At 40.6% G+C, this 21,530-nt stretch overlaps 1 protein-coding gene across 1 annotated transcript; it reads left to right on the top strand.

Moving 5' to 3' along the window:
- Positions 1 to 19,615: 19,615 nt before the first annotated feature.
- LOC121725509 lies at positions 19,616 to 20,720 on the top strand. The gene is made up of 2 exons (XM_042112512.1): positions 19,616 to 19,786; positions 20,001 to 20,720. Exons 1-2 carry the CDS (start codon positions 19,616 to 19,618, stop codon positions 20,718 to 20,720), a joined length of 891 nt encoding a protein of 296 aa, XP_041968446.1.
- Positions 20,721 to 21,530: the final 810 nt, after the last annotated feature.

Genomic DNA, 21,530 nt, shown 5'->3' with positions numbered 1-21,530 from the left:
CTCCCCGAGAATGTATGCAAATGGGTCACAAGTTTCTTTGCAGACAGAAGCATACACAGACAGAATGCTCTGAAACTCAGTCTGTTCATGCTGGTTTCCCTCAGGGCTGACCAGCGGCATTCATTGCTATGCGGATGATAGTACAGGTGATGCCCTATATACGGAACTTGTGCCTAAAATAGATAATGCATTGGAGAAAGTCCCTGAATGGAGTAGACGTAACTTAGTCCAATTCAACCCCGCCAAGATTCGTTTTGAGAGCACCTTATAACAATCTCCCCCAGTATTTGGCGTAAGATATGATAGAACTAATATGGAGTCCTCGCCCTTAAGCGGCCCGACAAACTGTACTTGTACTATGTACCCATTTCATTTTGACCGCGCGCTTGCTAGGGGGCGCTAGGGTAGTGTTTGCACACGGGCGCCACATGGGCTAGAGACGGCCCTGGGCACAAACATTTTACTAATACCAAGCGTATGGAGAGTTTTAAAAATGACATTGGACTCCATACCTACTTTGTTCTTTTGATCACCCCACTCCAATTCAATATCGCGAAATATTGTAAAATACCTACATTGGCGCCAAAATAAGAAAACACAATAAACAAACATATAAAAATTACAGAATCCAAATTCAAATGTAATACTTATTTTGTTTATTTTTACTAGTAACAGTATTTATGGCCAGACTAAGTATATAAAAAACCGGCCAAGTGCGAGTTGGACTCGCCCATGAAGGGTTCCGCAGCAGCAATAAGGCTTATTTTTATGAAATTAAGAGATTTTTTATTTATTTTCATAATTTTTGTTGATTTAATGAAAGTTAAATTAAGGTTTACCATTTATGACGTATAAAAAAAACTACTGGCTAGATCTCGTTCGAACCAATTTTCATTGGTAGTTTTTGTAGTAATGTAAATCATATATTTTTTTTAGACTTATCATGATATATCACTTTTTTATACTTTAGAAGTTAGAGTGGGGGGACACATTTTAATACTTTGGAAGAGTCTCTCACGCAAACTATTCAGGTTATAAAAAAATGATATTAGAAACCTCAATATGATTTTTAAAGACCTATCCATAGATACCCCACACGCATAGGTTAGATGAAAAATTTTTTTGTTTCATTTGTCTCTATGGGGATCCCCAAAATTTTTAATATTTTTTCAATTTTTGTATCAAAATCTTAAAGCGGTTCACAGACTACATCTACTTACCAAGTTTCAAAAGTATACCCCTTTTTTTTAATGAAATAAGGGGGCAAACGGGTCACCTGATGGAAAGGAACTTCCGTCGCCCATGGACACTCGCAGCATCAGAAGAGCTGCAGGTGCGTTGCCGGTTTTTTAAGAGGGAATAGGGTAATAGGGGCGGGTAGGGAAGGGAAGGGAATAGGGGAGGGTACCTATGGGAAGCCCTAAAATTTTTAATATTTTTTCCATTTTTGTATCACAATCTTAATGCGGTTTACAGACTACATCTACTTACGAAGTTTCAATAGTATAGCTCTTATAGTTTCGGAGAAAAGTGGCTGTGACATACGGACGGACAGACAGACAGAAAGACAAACAGACATGACGAATCTATAAGGATTCCATTTTTCGCCATTTGGCTACGGAACCCTAAAAATGGCATGTATTTAAATCAATATCTGTATATTCCCTTTTTTCGATCAAAATACTTGAAAGCTTCACCAAAAATACTGACTTGCACACTAATAGTAGGGGAGGTCGCGCTCGTTTCGAAAAGTCATTTCATACCGAGCGAAAATCGTTACATAGTATTCCACTAATACATAACAGCTTTGATCGTCAGCTGCTTCAGAAGTGGTGGGTTAAAATTTGAGAGTATCTCAAAGTTGTAAAAAAAATATATTGCGAAAAGTATTTTTATACCGAATGAAAATTTTATGGATGATTATTGAGGTCATGCTTAACCAAAAAAGCACCGTCAGCCATTTCGCAAACGGGGGATTCAACGTCAGTCGCGTTACTGAACTATGTTAAAAATCTTAAAATATAAAGTCATTTCATACCGTACAAAATTTATACTGGTGAATGCTGATTGATAGGCGTAGGGATGTGACGAACCCACCGCCCGCCTGATGGTAGTTCTGTCTCACAATAATTAGTGTGGTGGACAAGAATTAGTAGATCTAACATCAAGCGCAGTTAGTCAACCGAAGGATGGCGGTAAAACCATCAACGATAGGGTCAGTGAAGAAATCCATGGTCATCAATGGGCTGCAGCATTGATGGTTTGATTCATTGGCCCCCTGTCAGATTGCCAATCCACGTGCTCCGCGTGGCAATTATGAGCAAATGCCTCTTTTTTTTTATGAAATAAGGGGGCAAACGAGCAAACGGGTCACCTGATGGAAAGCAACTTCCGTCGCCCATGGACACTCGCAGCATCAGAATAGCTGCATGTGCGTTGCCGGCCTTTTAAGAGGAAATAGGGTAATAGGGGAGGGTAGGGAAGGGAAGGGAATAGGGGAGGGTAGGAAAGGGAATAGGGTAGGGGATTGGGCCTCCGGTAAACTCACTCACTAGGCGAAACACAGCGCAAGCGCTGTTTCACGCCGGTTTTCTGTGAGAACGTGGTATTTATCCGGTCGAGCCGGCCCATTCGTGCCGAAGCATGGCTCTCCCACGTATAAAACGCACCAGAAAAAGATGGCCCCTAGTTCCCGGTAGCGGTACTATTCCTGGCCACGGTAGCGGCTATGATAACGGCACTGCGAGGGGTGCTAAGAATCTCCGGGCTACGGATCGCTACCACCAACTGGAACTGGCGACGTACAACGGACGAACGCTTAGACTCGAAGACCACCTAGTCGAACTGGAGGTGGAATTGGAAAAAATCCGTTGGCACGTATTAGGGTTGTGCGAGGTCCTAAGACAAGGGGAAGACACCATGACTCTGCCATCGGGTCACCTTTTCTACTTCCGAGAGGGAGATCATACATCCCGGGGCGGCGTGGGATTCCTCGTCAACAAATCTCTCGTTGACAACGTTGTCGAGATCTCGAGTGTGTCGGAGAGGGTAGCGTACCTTGTTTTGAGACTCACCGATAGGTATTCTCTCATGATAGTACTATGTGTACGCACCAACCTCGACAAATTCCGATGACGAAGTGGAGACCATGTACGAAGACATCTCCCAGGTCTTAAATACCACCCCTAAGACCCACTTCAATGTTGTCATGGGAGATTTTAACTCCAAAGTAGGAGTACGAGCTAGCGGCGAATCTTGCTTGGGACAGCACGGTGTTGAAATTCGAAACCGCAGGGGGCAAATGCTGGTCAACTTTCTCGAAAAAGAGGGGCTCTTCTTGATGAATTCTTCAAAAAGAAGCCCCAAAGAAAGTGGACATGGCGAAGCCCTGACTCTGTGGTAAGGAACGAGATAGATTTCATCATTACGGATCGGAAGTATATATTTAGGGATCTAGAGGTCTAAAGTTTTCGTAAGGCGCCTCGGGAGGAGTCATCTGATGAAGGTGAAGAATAGCTGTGGCCAAATCGTTTCCTCACGAGGGGGGGTTCTGTCCGAGATCGAGGATTTCTATAGCCGCTTGTATGCTTCACATGCTTCGCAACCTGATCCTCGTGATGACGACCCGCGTGCCAAACTCACCCGGCATCTTTCTGGCGAGCTTCCTGACGTCAGTATAGGCGAAATCGGATTGGCTCTGAAACAACTTAAAGGAGGAAAGGCCCCGGGGAGGGACGGAATTACGATCGAACTTCTCAGAGCGGGAGGCGAACCCGTCTTGAGAGAGCTTCGTAAAGTCTTTAATTTTGTCCTTCAACGGGGAGTTTCCCCCGAAGAGTGGCTTAAAAGCGAGGTGGTTCTCTTTTTTAAGAAAGGCGATAACACCCTTCTTAAAAATTATAGACCTATCTCGCTTTTGAGTCACATATATAAGTTGTCTAGGATCATTACGAATCGCCTATCCAATAAACTTGACGAATGCCAGCCACCGGAGCAGGCTGGGTTTCGCAGAGGCTTTAGCACCATAGACCATATTCACACCTAAAGGCAAGTTGTACAAAAGTCACATGAGTACAGGCAGCCATTGTGCCTTGCCTTTGTGGACTATGAGAAGGCTTTTGACTCTGTTGAGACCTGGGCTGTTCTGGAAGCCCTGCAACGATGTCAAGTCGATTGGCGTTACGTCGAAGTTTTGAAAGGTCTATATAATGCCGCGTCTATGTCCATCCGAGTACAGGGGGCCAATACAAGGCCAATCTATTTGCATCGAGGAGCAAGGGGATATTATTTCCCCGAAACTGTTCACAAAAACTGGAAAGGACGTGGCATAAACGTTAATGGCAAGTACCTCTCACACCTTCGTTTCGCTGACGATATCGTCATATTGGCAGAATCGTTGGAGGACTTGCAGGAAATGTTGAACGACCTAAATGAATCTTCCCGGCGGATCGGTGTCGGGATGAACTTGGACAAGACGAAAGTCATGTTCAACGAACATGTTCTCCCGAGACCGGTTGCAGTTAACGGTGTCTTTCTCGAAATCGTAACGGAATATGTCTATTTGGGGCACATACTGCAGGTAGGTAGACATAACTTCGAGAGAGAAACCGATAGGAGGATACAGTTGGGTTGGGCAGCATTCAGGAAGCTAAGCCACATTCTCACGTCGCATATTCCGCAGAGCTTGAAGACGAAAGTCTTCGATCAATGCGTGCTTCCCGTTATGACCTACGGGGCGGAAACCTGGCCTTTTACAGCAGGGCTCGCTCGTAAGTTTTCCGTCGCTCAGCGTGCTATGGAACGCGCTATGCTCGGAGTTTCTTTGGCGGATAAGCTTCGAAATGAAACAATTCGTCAAAGAACTAAAGTCACCGACATAGTGCAGAGAATCAGTACGCTGAAGTGGAACTGGGCTGGTCACGTAGCTCGAAGAACAGACGATCGCTGGAGTAAACTTACTCTGGAATGGAGACCAAGGCTGGGAAATCGGAGTGTAGGTCGACCTCCAACTAGGTGGGACGACGATCTCCGCTTAGTTGCAGGCCCATGTTGGATGCGAGTAACAGGAGATCGGTCATCTTGGCGTTCATTGAGAGAGGCCTATGTCCAGCAGTGGACGACTATAGGCTGATATGATATGATGAATGCTGATACCTTTTAAATAATAAAGACCACCGTCAGTCGTTAATATGATGGTGGAAAACCCGTCAGCTAGCGACACAACTAATAACTATGCTGCGCTTTCAATGTAATATCTGAACGCGTCGCGTAATCACTTTGGTAGATGAACTGACGACCTTTTCACCCACATACATTCAGCTGACGGCGATTTTCGTGTGAATTAACAATTAAACTGTCTTATATTATTTGGTTTAATATTATTTTAATACTCAATTATGACATTTTAGACTACGCAGTCTAGAATGTTATACGCACAACGAGTTATCATTTTAGTTTTCTCAGCAAATTGAAATTACTTTCCAATCACATTATCATACATTATTTTTATTGTTTACTAGATGTCCTGGTGGAATTCAAGCCTCATATCTATAAAGTTAGGAGTTCTCTAAGCACCCTTGGAACAGTGATATACTTTGGTACCTACAATATCTTACTTTTTGGTAGCACAAAACTGAAATCACCATAAGTTTCCATATACATTTTTAAAAGTTCCCCACATACCTCATAGATCAAATTGCCACCTTGGTCACCGTTGAAAAGTTGAGACAACATAACTATAATTATTAAAATCGCTCGCAAGCTCGAGTTTCAATCTAAAAGACCATGAAAAGTACCAAAAATAGTGTCATAAGGTGGTGATGCACGCAGTGATGATAATGATGATGTAATTTGCATATTGCCATGTGCTTTTCGTTCTTAAAACAACGCTGAAACCGCCAAACTTGTATCTATAAAGGAGTTTAAAAGAAACATTTTGAAAAACGGTTTACACACGGCGAAGTAATCGTTTAGCTTATAAAATAAAATATCAGTCAAGTGCGAGTAGGACTCGTGCATAAGAGTTCCGTCACAGAGCGAAAATAGGCAAAAAAATGCGTTTTTTGTATGGAAGCCCCCCTTAATATTCACTTTATTAAAATTTTACTATTAATTATTATTAAAGAACAAATATAAATTAAGGATTGTGTGAAAATTTCAAGTGCCCAGCTGTTACCACTATTGATTACGAGCGAAAAAAACTAAAAAAATCTCGTTTGTTGTATGGCACGGTGTATTAATATTAATTTTATTGCGTTTTTAGTATTTGTTGTTATAGCGGCAACAGAAATACAAAATCTGTAAAAACTTCAGAAGTCTAACTATAGCGGATATTGAGATACATCCTGGAGACATACATACAGACAGACGGACAGACAACGAATTCTTAATAATAGGGTCCCGTTTTGACCTTTTTGGGTACGTAACACTAAAAATAGATCCACATTCGTACATAATATCACTTCCGCCTTTATGTAAGTCGGTTAAAAACTTAGTTAGCTATAATGTGTTAATCCAGGATAATATCAGCTAACTCATTATTAATGCTTATCGAAATTCCTCCAACTGCTTAAAATTTAAACGTAAAGAAGTTACAAACATAGTACACATTCACATACCTACTCACACACATACAAACTTATTAACGCAAAAACATTCGCCTTTATAATATAAAAGGATAATATCGGCCAAACTCTAATCTAACTAAAGAAACTATCGAGTTGGACTAGCGCCCTGGGTTCCGTACCACAATAGAGCAAAAATAGGCTGAGAAATTGTGTTTTTTTTATTACATAAGTGGTAAGATTTTTACCACTTATGTAATAAAAAAAACACTTACTACCTTTTAAGTAAAAGTTGGTAAGATTTGTGCTTACCTACTTTTTAGGGTTCCGTAGTCAACAAGGAACCCTTATAGTTTCGGTCTGTCAGGATTATGGAGATGAAGTTATTTATTTTTAGGGTTCCGTACCCAAAGGGTAAAACGGGACCCTATTACTAAGACTTTAATGTATGTCCGTCTATCCGTGTGTCTGTCTCCAGGCTGTATCGCAAGAACCGCTATAGCTAGACTTATGAAATTTTCACAGACAAATACTAAAAACAAAATATTATATTTAAAGGAGGCTCCTATACAACAAACTTGATTTCTTGGCATTTTTTGCTGGATATCAATAATAGGTAGGCACTTGATATTTCCACAAAATCCCATGTGTACTTTAAAAAAAATATTCAAATTAACATAATATTATAATAAAATAAGCTCTTATAAAAAAAAAAAACACAATTTTTGACCTATTTTTGCTCTATCACGGTATGGAACACTTTATGAGCGAGTCAGACTCACACTTTTATTTTTACGAAGGCATTTTATTTTGTTTAGCTCCAAGTCTACCAATAGGACCGTCATTAAAACTTTAAACTAAGGTGCGACAAGGTTTTAATCTTATGAACGTGGGCGGGGGCGTTTTTGTATGATGGCAGCATTAGTTCCTTTTTTCGCCACGTTCATTTATAGCTTTGTCAGCTGTAACGACAAAACTCAATAAAACTTAGTGCGTTTCGTTATGGTTTCGTTTTCGCTTTTTTGGTTTCAAATATCTTTTCTTTTTCAATTACTTACGAAAAGTAACATCTGTAGTCATGTCACATGAATGTATTATGTAACATGCAAGGGTCAAAAGCAAAGATATGTCAAAAGTAACGTAAAATGTTACAAAAGTAACATTTTGGCAACTCATATATACTACGTAACAAGAGGTCGGATTTAGAAGAAAAAAAAATTAACATTTTTTATTTTTTTAAATTGAAACTAAAGTTAAAATTTTTAAGTGCAAACCTTCCACTCTAAAAATGCCAAAAATTAAAAAAAAAAGAAATGAGCTCAAATAATTGTTTTATTTCAATAAAAATTATTGTACATAGCTCAATAAACACAAAACAATAAAACAGATTTAATCCACAAGGTTTAGGCAACAAATCCGTCCGCTGCTTACGCTCCGATTCCGATCCAGTGGACGCACATCTTTATACATACACACATAAGTATTATTACTTTGTTTTGTTACACCCTGTACATACGACAGCTGAAATATATCGCGTGGGCTCAGGCCAGCTGTATACCACCTCACTTGATCAGAGGATTTTCCCTTAGTGGCCGCACCTCTTATAATCCCATACCTTCCTTCTCCTCCTCCTTAAATCTTCTTAACAACCATTGCCTGCAGACTAAAATGTTGCAAACTAGTACAGGGACCTAAAAATCTGAAATTAATGAAAAGTTTTTTAGAAGAAATATGCAACTAATCACTATGACATACTTTGTATTAGAACACAGTATGACATAGTTATGTTTTGCTTCAATTTATCAATTTACGGTTATATTTACATTTAACAAGCTTACCTTTTGTTTTTCAATAATTAATCTACTAATTTACAATTTTTGAAAGAGTTGCTACAAAATAATTTTCAGTAACTGAAAATCGAACTTTGAGTTTTAAACTTTTTCTTCGTCTTTTTTATCAACCAATCACAGTCGATCTTGCTTAAAAATTGCACAGATTATCCAACTTAATTTAGTTGCTACGTTTAAATTTGGAACCCAATTTTTTTTTGTTCGAAAGTTTCACCCACCTGCGGCACACTACTCTTAGATTAGTGAGCTCACTCATTTCGAGGGTGACACATTTTTGCGCTGACTAGCTGTCCTGGTGAACTTCGTGACACTTTAAAACCTTCCCTGGACTTCTACGAATATTTTAAGACTAAAATCAGCCCAATCCGTTCAGCCGTTTTCGAGTTTTAGCGCGACTAGAGTCTGGCCAACGAAAGCTGAACCAAGCATTTATTTTGATTGGCAACACTATTCTGCCAGTCGATGGCTTGCGGTTGCACGATTTCATTATCTTGATACTTGGTCATAATTATTATTTTATACTCTTGTGATCTTTTAATTTTTCATACTAGACATGTTATTTATTTTATTATATGGTATTTTTATTGAAAATCTTCACGAAGATTCGGATGAGAAACAGGAAAGTTTCCACCATACCACTGTGACCTAATTACCCATCGAATATTCTACTCTCTCGTTAATACCGATTAGACAAAAACACAAATAAAACACAATTATTTTACGTGCACTTTTTCCACTATATTCATTTATTATTATTACAAATTTTAGCTAAAAACACGACCGGTTTCGAAACAATTCTACTAGGCTTAGTTAGCAAAATATATTCTAAGTCAGTATAGGCTATATTAATTTATGTTTGACTTTTCTTTTATAGGTATATAATTTTTTGCACATTGGAGTAATATAATATCTAGCATCAGCAGAAAATGATCTAAATCTTTTTTTCCTACTACATTATGTGATACCATATAAATAATTTTTAAATTTGCCGCGGTTCGCTTGGTTCAGCTTTCGTTAATCGTTGGCCAGACTCTAACACATTTGAAAATCCATTTTTATATAAAAAACTAGCTGTCCCGGTGAACTTCGTGTCACTTTAAAACCTTCCCTGAACTTCTACGAATATTTTAAGACTAAAATCAACCCAATCCGTTCAGCCGTTTTCGAGTTTTAGCGCGACTAACACATTTGGAAATCCATTTTATATATAAGATAAGATATAGATTATATTCTGTGCCTCCGGGAAGCACAGCTGTGAACCGTTCCCAGCGCAGCCTCAACAGCTGATGTGTTCTGTCATCTGTGTGATTTTTGTCTCTTTCCTGCTGATGCATTGAATTTAATGATAAAGTGAGATGGATATATAAACAGCCGGTATTAATTTTGTTATTATTATTAATATAGCTTTGCGTGGGAGCCTTGGACAGAGTACTTTTTTATATCTAAGTAGGTACGGTACGGTATCTTGTTTTTTTGGATATACATTCTTGGATGATATTGTATGAAAAACTCAAAGAATGTACCTATGTAGAATATCATTGGATATACCCGTTTCCAATTATGTACTTAGTGAATATTTTGGTTAGACTTGTATACAGTATACTTAATGCATGCAATAAGTATAAGATTCTTGAATACATGAATGTACTATTAATGCTTATGTACTATCCTCAGACCAAATAAAATACTTTTTATTTGGTCTGAGGTCGGAGAGGTTAATTTCTGGTTGATTTCTAGGGAGGTGGCGGACCTTGTTCATTGAATTGACATAAGTACTTATATTTAATATAAGCCTTAAACGACGTAGGAAAATTCGTGAGTAATTTGTATTCTGTGGTAGGTAGGTATACAAAGAAAAAGAAAACCTGTTTTTTGTTTACGGTGGTATTATAAGTACATGTATTAGCTGGTATTAGGTACGGACAAATTGGCAACACTTCTTCTAACTACTACTAGAAGTTCTAGTTGCAACCAGACGACTCGCAGCGTATAACCCAAATATGTTGAGAAGTCCAATTTACGCAACTGATATCTTTGTGTCTGTACTGTATTTAACTTAGTCAGGCTATGTTTTCGTTGACTCTGCGACCTGCGTCGCCTCACGTCGATTTCACGCAACTTGAACGCAGATGGCGGCCATAAAAATAAGGATAGCTGTTCAATATAAAATGCTTATAAACAAATTATTATTAATTATTATAATATTAATTCAAAGTATATTAAGCCTATTGTAATGTAATATGTCCTATGTTAAGTAAGAATATAAATTGATAGGTAGATTAAATGAAAAAAAATTTTTAGAAAATATCACAATGCAGGTCTTTAAATCTTCGTCCATCACTCATCAGCAAAAAGCCGTTTTTTTTATTTTTATTTAGTGGGATTAATCAATGGGACACAGTGGCTGGAGCGGCCAGCCACCGTGTCCCATTGATTAATCCCACTAATATTATAAAGGCGAAAGTTTGGATGTATGTATGGATGTATGGATGTTTGTTACTGTTTCACGCACAAAATACTAAACGGATTTTTAATGAAACTTTACAATAATATAGCTTATACATCAAAATAAATACTCGGCTACAATTTTAACCGACTTTCAAAATTGAAGAAATGTTATGTTCGTTTTTTTATGTTCAACGATTACTCCGCCATATTTTGTAACTGATTTAAAAAAAATCTATTGGTGTATAGGTTATCATCCCGATTTGGTACCATATACATAAAAGTCGTGACCTGATGAAGGGATCCATAAGTAATCGAGGGAACTCATTCCTCATTTATATGGAAACGTATGGTGACTTCGGTTTCGTGAGCAGTATTCTAAGCATATGCTTAGAATACTTTGTTGTTATTTAACAATTCAAATATAGTAAAATCATAAAAAATACATCAAAAATGAAGAATGGCTAAGAATAAGTTAAGTACCATCGAGGAAGTTGATTCCTATGCAATTGACAGACCAACGTTATTTTTTTATTTTTTTTATGAAATAAAGGGGCAAACGAGCAAACGGGTCACCTGATGGAAAGCAACTTCCGTCGCCCATGGACACTCGCAGCATCAGAAGAGCTGCAAGTGCGTTGCCGGCCTTTTAAGAGGGAATAGGGTAATAGGGGAGGGTAGGGAAGGGAATAGTTTAGGGTAGGGGTTAGGGGATTGGGCCTCCGGTAAACACACTCACTCGGCAAAACACAGCGCAAGCGCTGTTTCACGCCGGTTTTCTGTGAGAACGTGGTATTCATCCGGTCGAGCCGGCCCATTCGTGCCGAAGCATGGCTCTCCCACGTATAAAATTATTTGGTCGAATATGTCAATTCAATATTAATTGTGATCTGTCAGCTGGGTTTGACGTAACGCAACCAAACTACTTAGGTCCCCGATTTGCATAGGAATCAACTTCTCTGATAGTACATAATTCTAAATATATTTAAGATAATTATTTACTTAAATATGAGTAAATAATCTTCCCGCCATTTATAACTATTTGTCAAAATCAAGAACCTTACTTATTATTACTATTCAAAATATAATAACCACTTATTAAAATTATATATAGTGACTAACATAATATACCGATTTAAATAAATAAATATAAATATCATGTAGCTTGTCCATTGACATCCGCTAACAGTATGCCATTGTTCGGAAGGTGCTGAGAGAATTGACCATATTATTGGTACTTTTCATAGTCTTTTATTATACATCACTTAAACCGCGGGTAGCACCGCGGGCACAGCTAGTAATGATATTATTATGTACTTAGTTACACATATTGTGCCTCCTTATTTTGATTATCATAGTTATTTTATATTGTATAGTGTACATAAAAATACTTTATTCATAACTAGATGACAACCACAAAACACAGGTTAGTTGACGCCATATTGTAAACAAAACGCACGTAGCGCCGGGGTGGTGAGCGCTGAACTAATTCAATTAAACGGCGGCTTTTGAATCAGCTGTAGTGTTGAACGTTTTGAGCGACTTAAATATTCAATCACACGGCTATACGTCGTTTAGCCTACTTATTGACTGCAACGTTCAACACTACAGCTAGATGACGCTTAGCCAACTGGTTAAATGGTAAATTAACTAAAGTGACCATTAGTTTAGTGATATAATTATGATACACAAGCGTAATGATAAGAAGCAGATTAATTGTATTCTAACTCATTTTGAACACAATAATTGCAATAAATACCTTGGTGATGCATTTCATAATCCTGTACTTGCTCCTCATAGTTTAAATTTTGATTTACTCGTATATTTCTGTCTCTTTAATAATACTTGTTACGTATGTTTACGAAATATATCTTAATACAACCACAAAAAACCGGGCGGTTGACGCCATATTGTAAACAAAATGCACCTAGCGCCGCGGTGGCGAGCGCTGAACTAATCCAATCAAACGGCGCCTTTTGAATCAGCTGTTGTGTTGAACGTTTTGAGCAACTTAAATATTCAATTAAAAGCTTTCAGTCAGAGGGCTAGCTGTTTGATTGAACGGCTATTTAAACCAGTTGGCTGCGACATATATATAGAGATGTGTTATCACTTATCAGTTATCACCAGTCAAAGTGTGACACGCACACGCCCTCACAAAGCTCGGCTTTTAGCTAGTTAATCGGGTGTGCCTTTAAGCCCACGACGGTCGACGAGTGAATAGTTAATACCAAAAAGTATAATAATAATTATTATAATGTATAAACAAAAAAAAGGTTACAGCTAACCTACTACGCTGGCCATCTTGTAGATGCGCTATTAGTGCCGTGAATGGTTCGCTTTATACCCCCACTGCGCAACTCTATGCGCAGCGGCCATTACGATATATAAAAGTCACGAAATGAAGGCGCGTCACGTAGTCTAAATCGAGAGGTGAAGGTGCGAATAATGGAAAGGTGGCGTCCGTATCGTGTACCCATATTTGTTTATCACCGGAGCTAGCAGTGTGACCGTCGACGTTATAGTCGTGAAAGTGAAGCAGTGAAGTGTTTCGACGTGTCATCCGCGGAGATCGACAGCGCTTCGAGGCTGAAGGCGGATTACGAAGTTGACCAAAAGAGCGTGCGCGTACGGCAACCATCTTGTCTCGTGCAATTAACGCACTCTACTCCGAGGACGTCGCAAAACAACCACTAAAGTGATAAGTGAACTGTCCAACATAGTTTGTAAAGAAAAAATTTAAGAATAATCGTGCCGAGCGGGGCAATGAACTGTCAAGTTCAGCAACAGATCCGTGGGCGGCGGCGTAGCATCCGAATGGGTCTGCCAGCATTAGGAGCAGCGCGGCGGGAGCGGGAACGTGACCGACGCGAAGAGCGATATGCGTGCAGTAAGTGGGGCGAAGCCCCCGAGGCTGCTGCGCTGCCTCCGCCTCCCACCCACTGGCGTCGCGTGGAGGGCCGTTGTCGACCTGAGCCCGACCGCGCCGTGTCACTCAAACTTCTTCTCAACCTCAGCGTCACAGCGTAACTCACACCGCCCTGCAAGGACTCTAGTGTTAGTGCCCGAAGTCGCAGTCCTAAGTCGTTCAACGTCCTAGGACTGCGCCTTCGCCTCTCTCGTGCTAAGTTTTTTATTTCGTAACGCAAAAGAGCGTATACGACGTGCGAGGGACGGCATCGCTCGGTGGAAATCGTGCGACGTCGCCCCGACGTCAACAAAATTCCGGAGTTAGGTATTATTTTGAGAAAATTTTAGTAGATAAGTACAAACGCGCAATCACAGACACCACTGCCTCAGTTCAGACAGTATCCCTTTAAAAATGAGAAAAAAAAAAACAAAAAAATACGGTGGAGACTGTTCGTGCTCAAGCTGCGGGCCTGTGGCTGCGCGACGCCCGGCGCTCCGACCCTCGCCGCTTTCGCCTTGCACCTTCGACGAGTCCATGGCGCTACTGTGATGTTTTTTATAAGGATTAGTATCGGCGTGCTGCGCTTTCTCCCTCAGGTGAGACTAGTTTTTGAGTTTGTCTTGACTGATCTTCTTATGTTAAGGATAATTATGTGAAAGCGTATCATGTCGTGGATCCGCGTCGCGATCGTTGTCGTTGCAAGGCATCGAATGTTGCATTTTTTTTATAAACGAGGCGTTATATTATATTTTTATAGTGTCTCTGCGGTGAGGCTCGTGGTGGCGGGCCGGGGCCCCGCTCCGCTAGTCGTATCGTTTATTTACTTCGAGACCAATGTATTTTTATTTGTAAGCATCGGACATCACTTCAGCGGGAGGCCTCACTCTAGCGCATGCCAAGCGCGAACACCCCGCTGGAAAAGAGCTTTAAAAAAATTATCAAGTGAATGTTCGATGTACTTAATTCTAGTAGTAGATTTTTAATGCGATACGGTACATACAAAAAACTGTTGACATATTCAAGATTATATATGTTTGTACAGAAAGTAGATTATTGATCTCAGCTGCGAGTTCGGTCAGGTGTAGGTTTCTGTGATGTAAAAACAAACAAAGTATATTTGGAATTTTACAAGTTTTTTATAATTAGTTTGTAAAGTATACTTTTAAGTGAAGATGAAGGTGTGGTGATGTACTCACTGCGCCCGAGCCACTCGCAGTTTCCCAATATCCCTACCCATCCCATCCTTCTCTCCTGTCCAAACCCCAGGGCTCCTCGGAGCCCACCAAATATTTCTGGTTTCACGACCAAAACGAACGTATTTGCCATCTTGGTTTTATTTTTACTCTAGCACAAGAAAGAAGATATCAAGCAGCAACAAGGACAAACTTTCAAGGTTATAATTGGACACAAGTTGAGCATTTGTTCCTGAGGTTGTTCAAAGTCGTCACCATGGTGAGTTCTCATTATGCTTCAAAAGATTACAAGTTACAACACAAGAACTGAAATAGCAGTAGGTATTACATTAATAATCATAATATAAATACATTTTATTACCTAGATTCAAAATGTATCCTGAAAAGGAGATCAACAAACGAGCAGTTTTATGTGTCGCAGTCATCTGGTTTAATCTGCGATTTGATTGAATGACTAGTGCATTCATTAAAATATGATCCCATTCAATTGAATGACTTGGCCAAACGTTTGTAACAATCGTCACTCAATGTCTAACTAGTTAGCGATTTGTAACATAGCCCCTTTGAAGAGAGTGGGCATGAAGTCAGTCCGGTAAGTAATTGAATGCCTTTTTTTTTCCACCGCGCGCCGCAGTGGAAAAAAAATACATTCAATACATTCAAATAGGTAAGTTATTATTATTTAGCCTTTTTTTCCGAATTATCTGTTTTGCAATGTTATAAGGATTTTCTTGTTATATAATATAGTCTCTTAATTCGGTGTGCCTGTTCTATTACTCTTGTCCAGTAGGGTCCAGCAGTAAGTTTAATTCCGTCTTCCCATCTCATGGCGGGTCGACCTCTTGACCTTTTGCCATCTCTAGGATACCACATAATGACTCTCTGACTCTTTGTTTGCATCGTACAGTGTGACCTGCCCATCTCTATTTTTTTTTTTTTTAATGAAACAAAGGGGGCAAACGAGCAAACGGGGCACCTGATGGAAAGCAACTTCCGTCGCCCATGGATACTGCATCAGAAGTAAATTAGAGCTGCAAGTGCGTTGCCGGCCTTTTAAGAGGGAACAGGGTAATAGGGGAGGGTAAGGAAGGAAAGTGAAGGGAATAGGGGAGGGTACAGAAGGGAAGGGAATAGGGGAGGGTAGGGAAGGGAATAGGGGAGGGTAGGGAAGGGAAATATATAATAAAATAGGGTATTATATAATAAAATAGGGTAGGGGATTGGGCCTCCGGTAAACTCACTCACTCGGCGAAACACAGCACAAGCGCTGTTTCACGCCGGTTTTCTGTGAGAACGTGGTATTTCTCCGGTCGAGCCGGCCCATTCGTGCCGAAGCATGGCTCTCCCAAGTATAAAGCACGCCCACGTATTTTAGCATATCTACCTATTCGTCTGAGGATTTCGACTACTTTAGTTTTCATCCTGATTGTTAGGCTAACAGTCGGTTTTGCAGTTTGCACCCCATCATGCTGCGCTCCATGGTTCTCTGGCATTTTGCTAGTTTTTCTCTATGCGCTTTGGAAAGGGACCATGTTTCAGAACCATAAGTTAGACAGGGGAGGACACATATGTATTAAAAGTCTTGCTTTTTAGACGCATGCTTAGATCTTTGCTTTTAAGAATCTCTTTTAGTGACCAAAATTTGTTCCAACCATGTGCTATTCATTTTTCTATTCCTTTGGTCCTCGAAGGAAATTATCTGTCCAAGGTAAGTATAGCTTTTGACATATTCCAGTTTGTAGACATTGACTGTTATGTCTTGGTTTGCAGAGTTTGTCATCACCTTGGTCTTCCTGGAGTTCAATTCTAATTTCTAAGCCTACGTTTTTGCAGGCGGCTGTTAGATCGCTCAGCATAAATTGCAATTTGTCAGGGTCTTCAAATATAACAATATCATCAGCGAATCTCAGATGATTTATTTATTTATTTCAGAGGCACATCAACAACATATTAACACAATCAGTACAATCAGTTACAATATTCAGACTAGGGCTATGCGCTTATGTCAATTACAGATATGCACAACATTATTAACACAATTCAATGTAAACAGTCAGTAAAACAATATTCTATAATAATAAAAATCAATTAATTAATTCATAAAATAAAATGTTTTTGTTTAAGTAATAATCATATAAAATTTAAGTCTGTACTTAATTAATAAAATAAAATTTAACTACTCGATTGCCATATTATAAAATAATTCATTATTATAATTAAAAATATCTAAAATGTCCCTATATACCAGCTATAAAATTAACTAAAAAATTAAAATATACAAAATGATAAAAAAATGTCACTATTAATAAGGTACCTATATAAATAAAAAAATAACAATAAATCACAGACAAGAATCACAATTAATATCAGAATGTCATAAAATATCACAAATTATTACCAAACAGTCTTTGGTTACTTCAAGTATTTTTTTTAAATCAAGTATTTAGACGAGAGCCATTAATATTTAGACCGAATTGTTCCCAGTTTAGTTTTTGAAATACTTTTTCTAGGACAGCTGTAAATAGCTTAGGAGAAAGTTGATCACCTTGTTTTACACCTCGTTGTATAGGGAATTTGTCGCCTGTTCTTTCCAACTGATTTTGCTTGTGCTGGTCCTGTATATTTGTTGTATGATACTAATGTACGATCCTGCTATTCCTTGTTGTTTCAGCGTTAGCCAAGTTACAAGTACTGTTGTGGTTAAGGCTGTCGAAAGCTTTAGAGTAGTCTATGAAACATAATACAATGGCTTATTAAACTCATTATATTTTTGAATGACTTGTTTCACAGTATGTAAGTACATAGGCTGGTTTTATAGTAGAGCGTTTCGCAGCGCCGTTGGAGCGCGCGCGTTCGAAGCTGTAACAAACGTACGGGCGAACGGCGCTGCTCAAGCGCGCGACTTAGAAACGCAACTACTACCCCCATACATCTTCGAACGCGCGGCGCTCCAACGGCGCTGCCGAAACGCTTAACTATAAAACCAGCCTTATATGATCAATCGTGATAAAATTCTTCTTGAAGCCAGCCTGTTCTATAGGTTGTTTTTCGTCTAGTATTAGTGTTAATCGTTCCAATAAGATTTTTGTGAATATTTTGTACTAGCTGTTGCCCGCGACTTCGTCCGCGTGGACTTTAGTTTATAGTTGTTCCCGTACATCGATTGAGTCGTTTACGCGCAAATCATAAAAGTATATTGTGTGGAACCGCATATTTTTCCGGGACAAAAAACATTCCTTGTCCCAGATTCAAAATATATTAAAATATAGTTTAGGCGAAATTCATAAATATCATTTTATACGTGGGAGAGCCTTGCTTCGGCACGAATGGGCCGGCTCGACCGGAGAAATACCACGTTCCCATAGAAAACCGGCGTGAAACAGCGCTTGCGCTGTGTTTCGCCAAGTGAGTGAGTTTACCGGAGGCCCAATCCACTATCCTATTCCTTCCCTACCCTCCCCTATTCCCTTCTCTTCCCTTTCCTACCCTCCCCCATTACCGTATTCCCTCTTAAAAGGCCGGCAACGCACCTGCAGCTCTTCTGATGCTGCGAGTGACCATGGGCGACGGAAGTTGCTTTCCATCAGGTGACCCGTTTGCTCGTTTGCCCCCTTATTTTCATTTAAAAAAAAAACAGCGCTTGCGCTGTTTCGCCGAGTGAGTGAGTTTACCGGAGGCCCAATCCCCTACCCTAATCCCTTTCCTACCCTCCCCTATAATTACCCTTTTCCCTCTTAAAAGGCCGGCAACGCACCTGCAGCTCTTCTGATGCTGCGAGTGTCCATGGGCGACGGAAGTTGCTTTTCATCAGGTGACCCGTTTGCTCGTTTGCCCCCTTATTTCATAAAAAAAAAGTTAATGTGCAGTAACCGTATATATTTTCCGGGATAAAAAGTATCCCTTGTCCTTTCCCGAGACTGAAAGTATTGCCATACCAAATTCCATCAAAATAGATTGAATAGCTTAGGCGATAATCATAAAAGTTTATTGTGCGGGAACTGTACATTTTCCGGGACAAAATTAATATTCTTTGTCCTTTCCCGAAACTCAAAGTATCTCCATACCAAATTCCATCAAAATAGATTGGATAGTTGACGCGCAAATCATAAAAGTATATTGTGCAATAACCGTAAATTTTTCCGGGACAAAATGTACCTATGATCTTTATCGGGACTCAAAGTATCTTTTTACAAAATTTCAGCAAAATGGGTCCAGCCGTTTACGCGTGATGTCAAGACCACGCGAAATATAACGTTCCGCGTAGCTTCGCCCGCGTAAATTAGATATTTCACAGACAAATTAGTCCACAAAAAATAGCATATGATCCTTCACGTGGTCTACTTCTTATCTGTGCCAAATAATAGAAAAATTGCTCCAGTAGTTCGTGAGATAAGCCCTTTCAAATAATTTCCCCCATTTTTTCCACATTTTCCTCTATTTTTTCGCTCCTATTAGTCTTAGCGTGATAAAATATAACCTATAGCCTAAATTGACGAGTCCCCCTATTAGGCATTATGCTTCGTACACCCCGCCGGAGTGCAGGCGATACTTTCACCATTTCCCCGCCAACTAAAAACAAGGTAAATGAGGGCAAAGCGCTCTCGCAACCCTCAGAATATATAGAAATAGCCCTACATTGGTGGGGCCCGGAGTATGAGGACATACAATGAAGTGAGGGTCTACCAGAGCGATGGGCCGGGGGGCGGCGTGGTCAAGGCGTGTGTTGTGGTGTTCGACGACACACTGGATGTCGAACTACACACACGCCTCAGCAACAACAACATTGTTGTGGCCACCCTCCGAACCAAAGCCTGGGAGATGATTGTAGTGTCCTTTTATTTTGAGCCCGATAAGCCTGTAGGGCCATACCTGGACCATCTTATGTGGATAGGAAGAGAGCTGGGATCCGATAAGATGGTTTTGGGAGGCGACGCGAACGCTAAAAGCCCGTGGTGGGGTGGCGATAAGGAAGATCCGCGAGGAAGGGAAGTGTCTGCTGTACTGGAAGCAATGAGTCTACATATACTCAACACCGGAGACACCCCAACTTTCGATACCGTCAGAGGGGGCGAAAAGGTACAGTTACGTGGATGTGACAGCGTGCTCCAACGATCTGCTGGACCGAGTGGGCGACTGGAAGGTGGAGGAGAGTCTGACGAGCTCTGACCACAACGGCATATCATTCGGCATCACACAACAGAAATCCACAGGCACGAACATAATACGTACCACACGCATATTTAACACACAGAAGGCAAACTGGACTCAGTTTCGTGTGAAACTGACCCAGCTGATGTCAGACAGACAATTGACTCTACAAGCGATGGACTCAATACACAGCACACAACAAATAGATGTAGCAATAGACAGATACACGGAAGTCATAACACAGACATGCAGAGACACTATGCCGACCAAAAAACACACACAAAAATTCACCTTGTCGTGGTGGAATGATGAGCTCGCGCAGATGAAGAAGGAAGTCGCTACGCCTGATCGCAGAAACCGCGTGGTTGGACTTTACCTGGAAGCGAAAGAGAAGTATGAAAAGGCAGTGAAAGAGGCTCAAGTAGCGAGCTGGAAGGAGTTTTGCCGAAAACAGGATAGGGAGGGGGTCTGGGAGGGCATCTACAGGGTGCTGAACAGAGTTGGAGGGAGGGAGGAAGATCTGCCCCTAACAAGGGGCGGCGAGACTCGACGCCCGAAGCTCCGCAGAATTGTTGGCGGAGACCTTCTACCCCGCGGACCTGGAAAGTGATGAAAGTGAGGAACATTGACGGACGCGCCGGCGTGCAGAGTCTTTGTACTCCGAACCGCCGATGGGCCCGGACGACCCTCCTTTCATCATCGAGGAGTTGAAGAGAGCCATAAGGTCCTTCAACCCCAAAAAGGCCCCCGGGGCGGACGGTCTCACGTCCGACATCTGCCAGCACGCTGTAGATTGTAACCCGGAATGGTTCCTTGCCCTGTTGAATAAGTGCCTCACTGTCGGCTACTTTCCCGAAAAGTGGAAGCAGGCGACAGTGGTGGTGCTGAGAAAGCCGGGCAAGGAATCATACCGGGTACCAAAAGCCTATCGACCGATCGGCCTTCTTCCTGTTCTTTGAGAAGATGCTGGTCTCACGACTTAGGTTCTACCTGTTGCCCAAAATTAGCCCCAACCAGTATGGCTTCATGCCCCAAAGGAGCACCGAAGACGCCCTCTATAGGTTGGTGAACCACATCAGAAAGAAGAGGGAGGAGAAGAAAATTTTTGTTGTGGTATCACTGGACATAGAGGGGGCCTTCGATAGTGCTTGGTGGCCGGCCATAAAGGTTCGGTTGGCTGAAGTTGGGTGTCCGGGGAACCTGAGGCGGGCGATCACCTCTTGTTGGACCCCCTGCTATGGATGTTAGAGGAAATGAATATTTTAACCAAGCCTTTGCCGACGACATTGTGATGGTGATAGATGGCGATACTGCGATAGAAATAGAGCGTAAAGCGAACGCAGTACTTGAAAAAATTAGAAAATGGGGAAAAGATAATAAGTTAACCTTCGCTCCACAAACAACTTGTGCTCTGATCTCC

This window comes from Aricia agestis, chromosome 3, assembly GCF_905147365.1.
Source record: "Aricia agestis chromosome 3, ilAriAges1.1, whole genome shotgun sequence".
NCBI classification, from domain to species: domain Eukaryota; kingdom Metazoa; phylum Arthropoda; class Insecta; order Lepidoptera; family Lycaenidae; genus Aricia; species Aricia agestis.
This window is presented reverse-complemented; position numbering and strand designations above follow the sequence as displayed.

Coding starts and splice junctions, on each gene's coding strand:
- LOC121725509 (XM_042112512.1), top strand. CDS start 19,616: ATGAGGACATACAATGAAGTGAGGGTCTACCAGAGCGATGGGCCGGGG. Junction 19,787..20,000: donor CCAAAGCCTGGGAGATGATT/GTAGTGTCCTTT, acceptor TCAACACCGGAG/ACACCCCAACTTTCGATACC.